The following is a 15,260-nucleotide window of genomic DNA, read 5'->3' on the forward strand; positions in this document are numbered from 1 at the left end:
TTGGAATTCCCACCCCAGAAAGTCCTTAGTTTGTTTTGGCCTGAAGGAGAAACCTCATCCCTTCTCTGGGCAACTTCTTTTCATCTGGCTGTGGAATGGGAATTGTTTTACTCTTGCTATTTTGCACTCTTTGGAAAACGCTTTTGCTTCTCCAGCTGTGTTTCACTTGGGTTCCTCTCTGCTTTCAAGCCTTAAAGTGTCTTGGCAATGGCAGGAAGGGGTATAACCGACTGCAGCCAAATTCCTGATCCAGGTTTAACTTCCAAAGGTGTTCTCGTCTTGGATCTAAACCCATCTAAAATGGGTTTAACGAAACTGGATTTTGTGGGGAGGGGAGAAGGGTGAGGCTGCAGGGTTTGGCTGGTGCAGAAGGAGCCCTCCTGTGCATATCCCCAGCAGCGAGGGGTATTTCTGTGTTTGCTTGCCTCTTCCTTTCTTAAGCCAGGTAGGTTCTGAATTTGGGTACTCAGGAGGCTGTTGGGGGAGCACCGTTTGGATCCTCCATTCTTCCAAAGTGGTCACTTCAGCTTGTGTGCTCTTGGAGTGGAATAAAGTTGAGCTCTGTCAGCTGCGTGCCCTGACCTGGAAATAATCGCTGCAACAGGCAGAAACACAGCAGAGAGCTGAGAGTGCTGCCGAGGGAGGGGCAGCCCAGGAAAGGAACCCTTTCTTGATATTATTTGAGCTCAAAACTGATCATTCTGGCTATCTGTTTTGGGAGAGGGGAAGAGAACCTTTTCGAGTTGAACTTGCTGGTCACTTCAGGCTCCTTGTAACTATTTTTTATTTCCGTTTTCCATGTCGGAATGCTTCTGTTTGGTTTGCATTTTGCCTTTTGAGCTTGTCTTATTGCTTGCCTGGAGAGGGAGTAGAGCTGTGTGCATTTCAGAGCAGGGTGGCTGCACGCTGGGTGCCCGGGCATCACCAGGGATGTGCAGAGAAATGCCCTGGGGAGCCCAGGACCTGGAACACTGGGATTAGCAGGATCAGTGAATGGTGTTTTATGCTGATAGGAAGGTGTTTATCCCAAATTATGCCAATATTGGGAGTTGGAAATATTTTCTTCCTGGCCAAGGCTTCTCTGCCAGCGCTTTTCATTGTATGTGCGATACTGACCATCACTTCTGTTTGGTTGCTTGGGAAGGCTGTGTGTGTGTTTGTTTTAATTCTTAATTTTACTAATAATTTCTCCAGTGGCGAAGGGCTCGGATTGCCGCTTGCAAAATCACCCTCACCTTCCAGCCACCCCATTGATGTGTTTCACACTGCAACCTGCTTCTCTGGGTTGCGCAGCTATTTGTCCATGTGGCAATTTTCTCTCCTCCCGCCCCTTCGTCTGGGTTTGAACGGAGCTTAATCCGCCCCGGTGCTCCAGGAGGAAACTCCCCAGCCCGTGCTGCAGCTCCTGAGCCCAATCCAGGCTGCGCGGAGCCCTCTGCCTCCGATCAGCATCCCTTTCGAGATGATGCCGCGTGGAGCTGCCGATGCAGCCTCGCAGGAGCCTGTGCCGGCAGCGCGTTGCGCTGCGCTCGATGCCGGGCTCGATTCCTGTTTCTATTCTGGTCTCGAGCTGCTCAGCTCTGCTTCCTGCCTGCACGCCTCGCACAGATTCCCCTAACCCCCAGCCTTTCGTTTCCTTAGGAGCGATGTCTGATACGGAGACTACTGAAAAAGAAGACGGCGACCTCCGTGTGGAGGTGGGCAGCAGGGACGCCTGGCAGCTTGCTCGGGAGAGGACGGGCTCGTTTTCTTTTGAGCCTGGCCGGCGTGAGAAGGCGGGTCAGTGTTTAATCAGGGAATTGCTGTAGGGTGACCAGTTCTGGTCTGGGATCCTGAACAATAGCCGTGTGCCCCGTCACACGCATCCCCTGCGCTGCCGCAGCCTGGGAATACGGAGCCACTCCCTGCGCCGTGGCTGCTGAAGCACGCACCTCACTGGTGACCCTCGCTCTTGAGCAGCTCGTTGTTGTAGAGCAGGGAAATCAGTTTGGCCCTTCCTTTTTGCTGCTCACTTGGTGTCATTGGAGACACTTGAAATGGTGCGGAAGCCTCTTGTCAGTCTGTCAGGCACACTAACCTCGACCTCTTCCCTTTCCATTCAAACTTAACCTGCCAGAGGTCCTGCACCATGTGAGGGAGGGAAAGCCCGTGGTGGTGTGACCTTCAGCTACTGCGTGGGGCAGTCGCAGGGGAAAACAAAGGTGTTTAACTTCAGCTGACAGCACTTCATGTGTGTTAAACGCTGCCACAGCTGAGCTTTTGGTTCATGGGAATCATTTTCCTTTTGGCGGGCTGGATTGACTCGTCTTGGAGACGTGCACGATCATAAATGCCCTGGAGAAAACTGCTTCCACATGAAGCTCAAATGTGGGACAGGACAGGGGCCCAGGGCTTGGCTGCTCTGCTCCGTCCTGCAGCGGCTGCGCGGCTCGGATGGGCCGGTGCCTGCGCCCTTGTGGGTCCAAAGTTCATGCCGTGATTTCAAACAAGGCCGGGTAATTGGAGGAGGAGCTGTGTCACTGGGTTTGGTTATGGTTTTGAATAGGATTTTACATGAGAAAATAGAAATGTGTATTGAAAGGAGAAGGGAGCAAGCGGGGCGAAAAAGGAGAAGGGGGAGAAGGGGGCGAAAAAGGAGAAGGGGGAGAAGGGGGCAACTTTTAGGGATTGACTGTTCTGGCACCCTGGCCCAAGGGGTAGCGCTGGGCATACATCAATGTCTGGCATGGGCCAGGTTTCCATGGTTATGCTACCCCTTCCTCTGCGCTGAGGAAGGGTGAAAGGAGAATTCCCTCAGTTCTTTCCTAATGTGTTTGCAGTTTCTCCATGCTCCCTGGGTCAGCAGGTGCATTTTTGCAAGCAGATCCTTGCACACAAATGGTTTTTTCCAGAGCCACCCCAGCTGGCAGTGTCCAGGGTCTCAGCTGTAGCCCCTCAGCTTGCTCCATCACTGCATCCCTGCTTTGGGAGGACTTTGGAAAGGAGCTGCCAGCTTTCAGCTCTCTCCCTAGCAGCTTTTTCCAGCGAAAGGACTGCCCGAGCCATCAGGCAGGAGCACTTGGGCCCAGTCTGGGCTGTGCAGAGCCCTCTGCCACTGCCACCAGTTAATTTCTGGTACCTTCGAAACCTTATTCTCTCCTAAAATCTTTCCTCCTTCTGCTTATTTCAGGAATTCTGTCACTCGGTTGTTTCAAAGAGGCAGGTAACAATACCAAAAGCTGAATTGTCTCAAAATCCCAAGCGTTGCACTGAGCAGACGCCTGTCTAAGTTTGTGATTATTCAGCCTCTTGCCTTTGCTCCGGTACTTTGCCCACCCAAGCTGCTGTGGTTGGCATGGTGGCACCATCACATGCCGAGATAACTCAACGATTTGGAGTCTAAATTGAACATGTTGGAGATGAAAGTGCCTTCCAGAGGAAGCACTGCTGGGGAGTTGGAAGATCCTTATGGCTGGCAGAAAGAGGGGAGCTTCCTGCCTCTTGGGTGATGTAGCATTGCGAAGGGGCTGGAGTTTGTCCTCAGAGTGAAGCGGGGTACTTAAAAACCTTTAGAAGGAAGAGAAAAGCTCTTTAATAAATAAGTGACTGTAGTCTGTCGTCTCCGACCCACGCTAGTCCCTCACAGGCACTTTCCTTTCCAAGGCCTGATACCTGAGCAGCCTTCCTGATGGATGCGATCGACTCTTTGATCCTGTTCTCCTCAGGTGTCCCTACCACGCTCCCAAAAAGCGGTGCTACTGAGGGCACCCAGAGAGTGCAGGGATAGGACAAGGGGGGATGGTTTTCAGCTGGACGAGGGAAAACTGAGGTGAGATCTTAGGAAGAAATATTTTGCTGTGAGGGTGGGGAGGCCCTGGCCCAGGTTATCTGGATAAGTGGTTGCTGCCCCATCCCTGGAGGGGTTGAAGGCCAGGCTGGATGGGGCTTGGAGCCCCTAATCCAGTGGGAGGTGTCCCTGCCCGTGGCAGGGGTTGGAACTGGATGGGCTTTGAGTTCCCTTCCGACCCAAACTATCCCATGACTCTGTGCTGCTGTGATGTTGCTGCTCATTGTGCCTTGGGTCTTCCCTGCCTCTTCCCTGCAACTTAGTTTAGGGTCAGCGTTCCTGTTGAAGCCTCAGGGTTTACCCTTCCAGGTGCCAACACCACTGCTTGGTGGGCAGGCCAACATTTGGAATCGTAGAATGCTTTGGATTGGAAGGGACCTTGACAGGTCATCTAGTTTACATCTAGTTTACGCCCCTTCTGAAGCTCCTGCTTGGAACACTGAGTTGCATCTGTATTTAGATAACCCTAGGAGTGCTTTTTAGAAGCCAGGCATCTTTCAGAGGGTTAATGATAACTCTTTTCTGGGGAGTTTTGCTGCTGCATCTCCCAGGGTCCTGCAGAAGACCTCGGCGCTCCATGTTCTCCAAGTGGGAACGCCAGCCTTCCACAGGCTGGATTTTCCCTTCAGCGACATCTTGTTCTGTGGATGAATCACGTTGCTCCGTCTGTGCTTAGTGCTGCAACCACAGCGCTTGAATCTCTCCTCTGCACCGAGCGAGAGTACAGAATCTTTCAGTGTTCGGAGCGGGAGGCGAGCCCCCTTCCCCCACCTTTTTATTTTAAAATTTATTTGGAGGGGAAGCGATGGAGGAGAGCGGCAGAGGGCAGGAGCAGGAGATGTGATTAAAGCTTGTGCCGAGCGGATCTGTGGGAGTGGAGTATCGACCTCTGAAAAATCAATGGCTGCTGCGGTAGCAGAGCTGGCTGTTCTGCAAGGTCTCCTCTTGCAGGAAGGTAGTAACGCCAGCAGCGCTTCCTTCTGCCGTCCTCCCTTTTCATCCTGTACCTGCTTTCTGCCAAGCAACCAGACTCATCTCGGTTTACTGAGATGGGTTAGAACAGCAGCTTATTTTTGCAGTCAGAGTGAAATTTCTGGTGTGCCGCTCGGCCCCTCCTCCCAGCAGCCTCCTTCCCAAACGCTCTTTTTCCTGCAGTGCAGCTACAGCCGGCAGCTTCCACCAGGCAAAGCTATGAATGTATATGTTATTTCATAAAGCACAGAAGTGTCCTGTGCAGCAGTGATCTCCTTCCTCAGCACAAGAAGCACATGGGTCTATTAGAGTGAGTCCAGAGGAAGCCATGGAGATGATCCGAGGGCTGGAGAGCCTGCCGTACAAGGACAGCCTGGGAGAGTTCGGGTTGTTCAGCCTGGAGGAGAGAAAGCTTTGGGGAGACCTTAGAGCGGCTTCCAGCGCTGAAAGGAGCTCCAGGGAAGCTAGGGAGGGTCTCTTGATCACGGAGGGCAGGGATAGGACGAGGGGGAAGAGTTTTGGGCTGCAAGAGGGGAGATTGAGATGAGATCTCAGAAAGAAATGTTTTGCTGTGAGGGTGGGGAGGCCCTGGCCCAGGTTATCTGGATAAGTGGTTGCTGCCCCATCCCTGGAGGGGTTGAAGGCCAGGCTGGATGGGACTTGGAGCCCCTGATCCAGTGGGAGGTGTCCCTGCCCGTGGCAGGGGTTGAACTGGATGGGCTTTGAAGTCCCTTCCAACTCAAAGCATTCCATGATCTGTGGAAATGTCAGGTCAGCTTTGCCAGGTGCTGCCTTGGATGAGAAGTTTGGTGCGGACAGAGCATGGCAAGATCTCCAGGTCTCTTTGTGTTTATCTCTAAAGTGTTTTGTGAAGCATGAGATGCAAGATTCTGTTTTCTGTGCCTTAGAAGGAGAAACAGGTCTACCCGTTTCCCCAAAATTGCTGCCAGTCAGCTGTGTAATTTGTGATAGAGGAGATTGAGGTATTTTGGGTGTGGAAATAAAGGGGAAGGAAAGGACAAGCTTGTGATTTCCAAGTGTTGATAGTTCTTGAATTAAGTGGAAAAGAAACTGCAGTGAAAATGAAATTGTAATAGAAAGTAGGTGTTTCAATTAGTCAGAGGCAATGAAGCAGCTTTTTTCCCTTTCAGAAAGAATGAGGGAATAAATTTAGCTATTGTTCTCTGGTTTTGCTTGTGAGCGCCTGTATGGAAACAACCGGCCTTATGGAATTTCTAAGCTCTGCCGCATGCTCGTCTCCTGATCATCATTTCCTTGAGTGCTATCTAGTGATCTGACGGCGTCGTCCGGCTCCTTCCCTCGCCATCCACTCTTAGGCTGGAGATCATAGAATCCTAGAATCTACAGGTTGGAAGAGACCCACCGGATGATGGAGTCCAACCATTCCCATCAATCACTAAACCATGTCCCTCAGCACCTTGTCCACCCGTCCCTTAAACCCCTCCAGGGAAGGTGACTCAACCCCCCTCCCTCGGGCAGCCTCTGCCAGTGCCACCGTGACCCTTCACAGTGGGAAGACTGACCAGAAAGCAAGGGATCCCTCGCTGGGGTTTGCAGGCCTTCCCTGCTCATTGGAGAAGAGGAGCTGAGGGAGACCTCATTGCTCTCTCCAAACTCCTAGGTAGTTGGAGAGAGCAATGAGGTCTCCCCTCAGCCTCCTCTTCTCCAATGAGCAGGGAAGGCTGCAAACCCCAGCGAGGAGATCCCTTTGCTTTCTGGTCAGTCTTCCCACTGTTGAGGCTCGGTGGGCTGGGCTGGAGCGGAGCCTTCAATCCCTTCTCCTCGAAGGTTTTGATGTGAAGTATTTCTTGTTGTTTCATCCCTGTTTAACAAACCAGCTGCTATCACATAGCAAACTGGTGGTTCCTCTTTTCATAGAAAAGAAACGTGGCGGTTTCCAGCATCAGGCTCCCTTGGGCTGGTCATGCCAGGACTTGCAACCCTTTCCCTGAGGCGGAAGAACTCCCTGCCTCCTCCGTTGGGTACCGGATTGTGTGATTCCAGGCATGGTTTTTGTTGTGGTGTGAACAGGAGGCGTTAGCTGCTGAGTCCCTGTTTGTCAGCAGCACTGACAAACCCGTGCTGGCATCAGCCAGCGCTGGGCAACCAATCGCAGCTGGAACGATTATCGTTTCAGGGTCCCCGTGGGCTTCCGCTATCAGGTCACATCCCAAAGTAACACTGGGCAGTATTTCAAGGGAAGAAACTCAGGCTTTGGGGCTGCAGCCAGCCGGGAGTGTGAGATTCTGTGTGAAATAGTTGGAATCCCTCCAGCATTTTTGATCTGCAAATGAGCAATAAAATGCATAGAAACCACATTGGAAACACGTGAGGAAATTCTCCAGCCCCTGACGTTTCCTTCAAGTTGGCAGAGTTACGGCTGTGGAGCCTCACCTCCCGGCTCGGCTCGATTGGCTGCGCTGGCGGGAGGAGGGGAGAGGAGAGCCCTTCTCCTGGGGCCACCGTCTAGTTCCAGGTCCCCTCCTGATGCTCTGTGGGAGGCAAATAAAACCTTGCTGGCCCTCTCCTCTTGGGCTCGATCCAGAACCTGCTGCCGGCAGCGGGACTCCATGACTTCAATGAGATTTGCTCTATTTGAAAGGCTTCTCTGTTTCTCTACAGACCATTTTATGGGTAGCCTTGAGTTCTATTTCCCCTCTTGAGTAGATGGGAGCTGGATGGCACCCGTCAGGTTTGGTTAAAAACTCTACTCTGTGCCTTGACGGTCGGCATCCTGGGAAAATTACTTGATAGATGGGGAAAAAAATGACTTGATAGGTTGAAAAGAGTCCCTTATGGATGTGCTGGTTGCTTTTAGGCGTTCCAGTCCTGGCTTCTCACCTTCCCCTTGCATCAGTCTCGCTTCCAAGAAACTTAGTCCTGCTGGATAACACTTGGTAAACGCTGCTGTGCTGGCATCTTAGCTGGGAAATGGCTTTATTGTTTGAATGTGTAAAACTTACTGATCTTTAGAGGTGAAAGTCACTTCACCAGTTGATTTTGATGGTCCTGTTTGTGATCTCAGAGCTGAAAGGCTGGTGTCTTCCTGGGTACGAGGTCCATGATGGTGCGCTAGCAAGGCAGGGATCCCTCGCTTACACGTCTAAAGCAACCCTATATTAACCTGCTTAATTAAACCAGCGTTTTTAAATGACTCGCAGTACTTAGGTTAAGCCTTGATGCATAGGTGAAGTTGACGAGATCAGCTTTAAAGGTCGTTAGCTGGTGGGTTAGGAGGTAATTTTCAAACTGTTTTTAACATTGTTTGGCTTCACATCTTGCAGATCTTTTCCTGGCTGGCGTTACTAAGCTGTATCCCCTCGTTCTGCCTGGTTCATGTATGAATATTCCTGGTTCCAGTGACCCCTCTCAGATCCTGGAGGCAAACCTTCTCCTTTGCCTCTCGGAGAAGCAGGCTGCTCACTCCTGCTAATGGAAGGGGATATTCACGTTTCACCTTGCACCGTTGCTGTGTATCTGTCCTTTCAGGCTTATATTTTCTTTGGTGTACATTTATATTGTGTTTTTTCCTCTGAGCATAGAAATAGCTCATCTCTGTAGCTTTGGGCTCTGCCCCTCTGGGCTTGAGGATTTGATAGCTCTGAAATGCCACGAGCTCTTGGGGCGGGGATTTTAAAATCTCCTGCAAAGGGGTTTGGCCTCCAGCTTTGTTTCAGTGATGATGAAAACCGCATTTGGTGATTCAGACTAAAAATACCTTAATGTGTTTAAGGGAAATACTGTTTTTTACCGTCTCATCTTAGCTTGGACTGAATTGGCTTCTGGACATTCTGATCCCTTCACTACTCAGAGGGGAGCTGAGAGGTGGATCTCACACCGGAGGCAGAATTAGGTGCAGCGAGTCCCAGGGAGAGGAGTGTTTTGCTCTCGGTTGTTTGTGTTGGTTGATGCTTTTTAATGCAAAATGTTGAAAATACTGTCTTTTTACTCCCACTTCCAGTGGTTTCCACGGGAGGAATGTGGGTTTTGTCAAAGTTGACCAGGAGGAAAAGAAAACAAGGAGCTGCGTAAATGAGCAACGTTTTTGATGTTACAATGGAAGGCAGTGAAAATTGCAAGAGATCTTAGACGCTATTTTTAGGCTTTTTAGGCATTTTTTTAGCCTTCATTGAAATAAAACAAAGGGTTTTTTTCCAGGAAGGTAATGTTTGAACAAATCTACCTCCAAGATAGCTGTGCAGGAAGTGATCTCTAACAGAGGCAGTAATGGAGAGGAGGAAGGACGGGCGATGTGCTAAGTCACCCCACTGACAGACTGGCATTTTCAGCTCAAACGTAGCATTTGCCGGTGTTTGTAGAAGCATTTTGATCAAATTTCACTGTTAAAATAGACAAGATGGTTCTGCTGCAACCAACAACAGAATGTGATGCAGCTGGTACCCCCCGTTTGTCCTTCCCAATGTCACTGTCCAACCTCCCCTCTCCACCAGGGGAGATTTAGGCTGGACATTAGGAAAAAATTCTTCACAGAAAGGGTCATTGGGCACTGGCAGAGGCTGCCCAGGGAGGGGGTTGATTCACCTTCCCTGGAGGTGTTTAAGGCACGGGTGGACGAGGTGCTAAGGGACATGGTTTAGTGTTTGATAGGAATGGTTGGACTCGATGATCCAGTGGGTCTCTTCCAACCTGGTGATTCTATGATTCTAAGTGTGATGAGGCGTTTGGGTCATATTTTATTCTTCGGTAACTCCAGTTCTCCACTTTCTAGGATGTGGTGAGCCTAGATGCTGGGGACGTGCTGCCAGAGCCTTTTCCCACATCACCTGGCAGGCAGGTGTTGCAGAGCGATAGGGCTCTTCTGCAGGCTGAGTTTGCGGTATCTTGTATCCCGAGTCCTCCTGTGCTGCACAGAGCTGGGAAAATGCTATCCCAACTGCTGCTAAACAAGGCATCATCGAGTCAGTGTAAACAAGACTGGGGTGTCCAAGCTATTTATCAGTTGGCTCGGCCTTTCTGCTTGGTGTTTAAATGATGTTGGCTCTGGTCATGCTGGTCGGCTGGATTCTGTGTGGAGGGATTTGATCTGAAATTCAGGGCTCAGTCTGGAATGGTTTGGATCTGAGGTTGGTCACTCTGAAAGACTTAGGAAGGACGGGTGAAGTCCTGAGAAGCTTTGGTCTCCCACTTCTTCATCCTTTGAATCTCTGGCAAAGATTTCATTGCATCACTGGAGTAGTTGTGATTTCCCAGCTTTCCATTCAAGTTCTCGACTGCTGCCTCTGTCTTGACTAAGCCTGAACTGCTGCTGAACCTTATTATTGCGCGTGTTGGATCTGCACATCATCATCTGGGAAGTATCCCTGGTTTTCGAGACTTCCCAGATGATATTTGGTGCCATCGCTTTGCAGTTGCTCCTGTGACAGTTTGAGGTTTTAACTTCCGTAAGTTTTTTTATGCTTTTCTACTTCAGGGTGGATACACATGATAGGAAAGGTGTTTTCTAGCCTTGCCCCGGTGAAACGCTGAACTTGATAGGCTGATACTGCAACTGCTAATTTTTGCTGTCTTTGAAGAAAAGGAAGTGGGAACCCTGAAAAGTACTTTATGGTTTTCTTTTAAATCTCTGTTTCGTTTGGTTTTATCCATCGCCAGTGAGTAGTTTCCCAGCTCATCTGAGGTTTATGAATTAATTATGGTGAGGCACGAGTTTTCTGTCTTTCAGAGGCTGAGCCATGTTTTGCTTCCAAGCCATCATCACGTGGACAGTCTCCTCTGTTTGCAGTTCTCTGTGTATCGTTGATGCATTCTTTAATTTCTCGCCTCTAAACTGAATTCTAAGAAGCAAGTAGGAGAATCAGCCGATTGTGTGGACCATCAGCAAGCGCTCGGCAAACCGGCTGGGGAGCTCTTGGGTTTGGAGACAGACAGCAGGATAAGACGCGTTTGGCAGTTACCGGTGTCTACAGCTGCCTTCATTGCTGACAATAACATGAACAGAGTTCACGGATTTCTATTTGTAGCATCCCTAAGGGAGAAACACGCTCTTTCTTACTGATACGGGAGATCACAGTGCCATGTCTGCTTATTTTTGGCCTGATCTGTCTCTCTGTGTGTTGCAGGACCTGTCTGGCTCAATAGCTGATCTCCCCGTGGGTACAGAAGGAGCCCTGAGTCCTGGAGTAAGCACATCAGGGATTTCCAGCAGTCAAGGAGAGCAGAGTAACCCAGCTCAGTCTCCTTTCTCTCCGCATACCTCTCCTCACCTGCCAGGCATCAGAGGACCCTCCCCATCCCCGTTCGGGTCTCCAGCCAGCGTTGCTCAGTCCCGCTCCGGTCCGCTTTCACCTGCTGCAGTACCAGGTAATTCTTCTTGGCACGTGTTGATCTTCTAGTGGGGCTGCCTTGTGCAGCTGAGGAGTGAATTACAACGGCCAGTGGGGAGGAATTGGCCGGTGTCAGTGCTCTGTGGTTATTTGAGGTCCTTTGATCTCACTTGTTGGCTTTCGAACACCTTGAACAGTTAAAGGACGCAGTAGGATGGGTGAGAAGGCTGGTAAACCGGCACTGTCATCTCGCTGGGTTAACGTGATTGATCTTGCTTGTTTTCCTTCGCTGCGGCTAACATACCCTGCTCCTCAAGTTGTAGTCCTGGTGTTTAATACTCTCGCCTCCTGGGCTTTGTGGTGTGGAGTTTTTGTGATTAACCCCTCTCCTGTTTGCCGTGTAGGCAATCAGATGCCACCCCAACCGCCCAGCGGCCAGTCGGACAGTATCATGCATCCTTCCGTGAACCAGTCAAGCACAGCGCAAGATCGAGGTGTGTGGCATGAGTTAAAAGACTTAATTGTAAAGCTAGCTGTGTAACTAAAAACTGCCTGGCCTGATAACGTGGATTCTATGGTGAGGTAGCATTTAAAAGCTGCCCCTTTAAAACCTCTGAATGTTTAGGCACCTTGCAGTAAATTGAGCTCATTTTGGTTGGTTGGCCTCTACCGTTCCATCCAGGCTCCTAGAGTGGCTTCTAAGATGTTTTCTCTGGCTTCTGACTGGCTTTTCTACAAATGCTGTTTGTCCATGACCTTAAGCTTCAAAATGAGGGGCGTTCACAATAATATTGCACGTTTTCCCCCTAAGAGAATAAGGTTGATGTGGGGGGAAAGTCAGGTAAAGCTTCAGTTCTCCTGGCTGAAAGTTGTCACCCTGAGGAGGCAAATAAGCAAACGAAAACTAGCGATGACGAGAAGCCCCCAGGATTTAGAGTGGTGCTGTCTGCTCCTGTGACACTAAGGGCTTTTTTTTCTGGATAAACCAGGAAATTGGATCCGTTATCTTAGCAGATAACGCTGTCTCCTTAATAGCAACCGCTGTAAAATGTGTCTCGGCTGCTGCTGAAAGGGGTTTGTGAGTGGCTCCCAGGGGTTGCTGTTCCCTAAGAACGTGTGTGTCCAGAGGCACCTCTGGATACTTTGCACTAATAAGTTTGCTCCTCTCCCCGGGTGACCAGGTTACATGCAGAGGAACCCTCAGATGCCCCAGTACAGCTCACCCCAGCCTGGCTCAGCCTTATCTCCCCGTCAGTCTTCGGGAGGCCAGATGCACGCTGGAATGGGGCCGTACCAGCAGAACTCCATGGGAAGCTACGGAGCCCAGGGTGGGCAGTACGGACCTCAAGGTGAGGCACAGTCAGCTCCTGGCTCTTGTCCTTGATAAACTGGCTTTATTTGTCCCTTCTTCATGTGTGGGTTATACAAAACAGTGTGCTCCTTCCAAGCTGGAAGGAGCCGTGCTTCATTTGTGTTGAGACGGATGGAATGCAGTGGTTTCAGGGCTAGGTGTAGTTCTAAACCTAGGAGCCTTCCTCCTCATTTAAAAAGAGGTCGTACGTCCAATGTAAAAGATGAGAAGGGCTGGTTTTCTTTGGAGGGGAAGGAAAAGGGTTGAGTGAGCTTTTCAAATCCCCTCCTCCACTCAGTTTTGCCTTGGGAGAGTTTCAGGCAGCTTTTGAATCGATATTGCTGCTTGGCTATGTCAAAACACCTTTTTTTTGTGGCTTATATCGAAGTACTTCGAATTTTTTTTGAGGTGTTAACACTCCCCCTCATCTGTTAGTGATCTTTAAATATTTGCTGATAGAAGATTTTTTTTTTTTATGGTGATTCATAAACTAACTGGTAGAGCGATGTTGTCGTTCTCTCTTTTTATCTGCTCAGGAGGTTCTCCCAGGCAGCCAAACTACAACGCGATGTCCAATGCCAATTATCCCAGTCTGGGAATGGGAGGAAGCATGAACCCGATGGGAGCAGGGAGCCAGATGCACGGGCAGACGGGTGTGCCGCCGTACAGCGGGCTTCCTCCCGGGAGGATGAGCCACGCGGCCAAGGGGAACAGGCCCTACGGACCCAACATGGCAAATATCCCGCTGCAGGTGGGGACAGGGATATGTCCCCCGCCCGCTGGCCTGAATCGCAAAGCACAAGAAGCAGCCGCCACTGCCATGCACGCAGCTGCCAACTCCATCCAGACGAGGTGAGGAACGAGGTTTCTCCTGGTCCCTTTCTTGTGCTGCGTCTCTCTTTCAGAGCTGTGGATGGAATAACCCAAAAGTTGAGTGAGACTTCACATACTTTTCTTGGAAGGTTTGCCCACCTTGGAGACTTGTTCATCAATCTTAAGAGTCTAACGCTTGGACAAGCAGGGTTTTGGAATTCTTCGCTAATGATATACTTAGGAAATATTTAATATTCAGGGAGGTTCTTCTCCCCCTGTACTCAGCACTGGTGAGGCCACACCTCGACTCCTGGGTTCAGTTCTGGGCCCCTCCCCACAAGAAGGGTGTTGAGGCTCTGGAGCGAGTCCAGAGAAGAGCAACGAAGCTGGTGAGGGGGCTGGAGAACAGGCCTTATGAGGAGCGGCTGAGAGAGCTGGGGGTGTTTAGCCTGGACAAGAGGAGGCTGAGGGGAGACCTCATTGCTCTCTCCAGATACCTGGAAGGAGGTTGTGGAGAGGAGGGAGCTGGCCTCTTCTCCCAAGTGACAGGGGACAGGACAAGAGGGAATGGCCTCAAGCTCCACCAGGGGAGATTTAGGCTGGACATTAGGAAAAGCTATTTCATGGAAAGGGTCATTGGGCAGTGGCAGAGGCTGCCCAGGGAGGGGGTTGATTCACCTTCCCTGGAGGGGTTTAAGGCACGGGTGGACGAGGTGCTGAGGGACATGGTTTAGTGTTTGATAGGAATGGTTGGAGTCGATGATCCGGTGGGTCTCTTCCAACCTGGTTATTCTATGATTCTATGATCTCTACAAATAAACTCTTCTCACAGGGCTGAGGTATTTGCAGGTCTGTTCTTCCCTGTAAAGACAACAACTAGAATGAAGTTTGTTTTACGGGTGCAGCAGAACAAGACCGATGGTGAAAAGGTTCAGAATTGAGCTCCCTCTTGCGAGCTAGTTTACATCCCCTTTTCTGTTGAGAATGAGACTCTAGGGCAGCTGAACTGTCAGGTAGCACCAGTCTTTTGCTGGAGAAGGAAGCTGGGGAAAGTCAGTTCTCCACGTCCTTTGTAGACTTCTCTTAGCAAACCTGCTTCTTTTGAGGACAAGGTCTTAATGCTCAGTATTTGGAGTGAATGTCTTTTATCCTTGCTTTCTCTAGGCCTCCTGGTTATCCCAACATGAACCAAGGTGGGATGATGGGCACTGGACCTCCTTACGGACAGGGAATTAACAGTATGGCTGGCATGATGAACCCCCAGGGCCCGCCCTATCCGATGGGTGGGAACATGGCTAATAACTCTGCAGGTAAGCCGGTACCATCTGTCAAATGTTGCATTGATTTCGTTGTCCCATATTGAGAATCGGTGTTAAAGATTCTTCTGACTTCCTAGGGATGGCAGCAAGCCCTGAAATGATAGGCCTTGGGGATGTCAAATTAACACCCGCAACTAAATTGAACAATAAGGCAGATGGGACACCCAAAGCAGAATCCAAGTCAAAGGTAAAATGTTTTCGTTTTTCTAATGACTTCCATCCTTGTCAGCATCCAGGGAGATAAAACCATGACACAGTAACTGGAACAGTGCATCTGTCTAGTGGTGACTGTGGTTCCTGAGAGAACACGATTGGGTTCCTCCTCCTTACCCTGGACAGACTTCTCGCTGTAGAGAAGTTGTCCTTGTAGCGTGTGATCCGATTGCTCCTTGCAACCAGGATTTTAACTTGAGTGTGATGAGTGAGTAGGACACTCATTTCAAAGAAATAATTGTCTTGACAAGTGTGTTTTGGAGAGGGCTCTGCAATAAACCACTAAATCCAGGTGTAATAAGTTCTGTGGAGGAGCCTGAATGGTGAGGCTGCCATACCCACCGACCCTCATTAAGGCCAGGAAAGGGACTTCTCTATCAGAATTCTTGTGTCCTCCCCTCTTTGTGACTCAAGAGTTCAAGCCTCTCTAGAATTCCTGATGGATGCCTGGCACACTTTAT

General features: G+C 50.1%; 1 protein-coding gene across 1 annotated transcript in view; it reads left to right on the forward strand.

Moving 5' to 3' along the window:
- The first annotated feature begins 1,465 nt into the window (after positions 1-1,465).
- Positions 1,466-15,260, forward strand: part of LOC138732424 (AT-rich interactive domain-containing protein 1A-like) — a 43,454-nt gene continuing 29,659 nt past the window's right edge. The window contains exons 1-8 of the mRNA XM_069879036.1: positions 1,466-1,504; positions 1,642-1,779; positions 10,900-11,140; positions 11,508-11,597; positions 12,285-12,452; positions 12,991-13,306; positions 14,432-14,577; positions 14,664-14,773. Coding sequence (XP_069735137.1) covers positions 1,466-1,504; positions 1,642-1,779; positions 10,900-11,140; positions 11,508-11,597; positions 12,285-12,452; positions 12,991-13,306; positions 14,432-14,577; positions 14,664-14,773 — 1,248 coding nt within the window. The remainder of the gene's footprint in view (positions 1,505-1,641; positions 1,780-10,899; positions 11,141-11,507; positions 11,598-12,284; positions 12,453-12,990; positions 13,307-14,431; positions 14,578-14,663; positions 14,774-15,260) is intronic.

Source organism: Phaenicophaeus curvirostris, chromosome 31 (assembly GCF_032191515.1).
Source record: "Phaenicophaeus curvirostris isolate KB17595 chromosome 31, BPBGC_Pcur_1.0, whole genome shotgun sequence".
Classification (NCBI taxonomy): domain Eukaryota; kingdom Metazoa; phylum Chordata; class Aves; order Cuculiformes; family Cuculidae; genus Phaenicophaeus; species Phaenicophaeus curvirostris.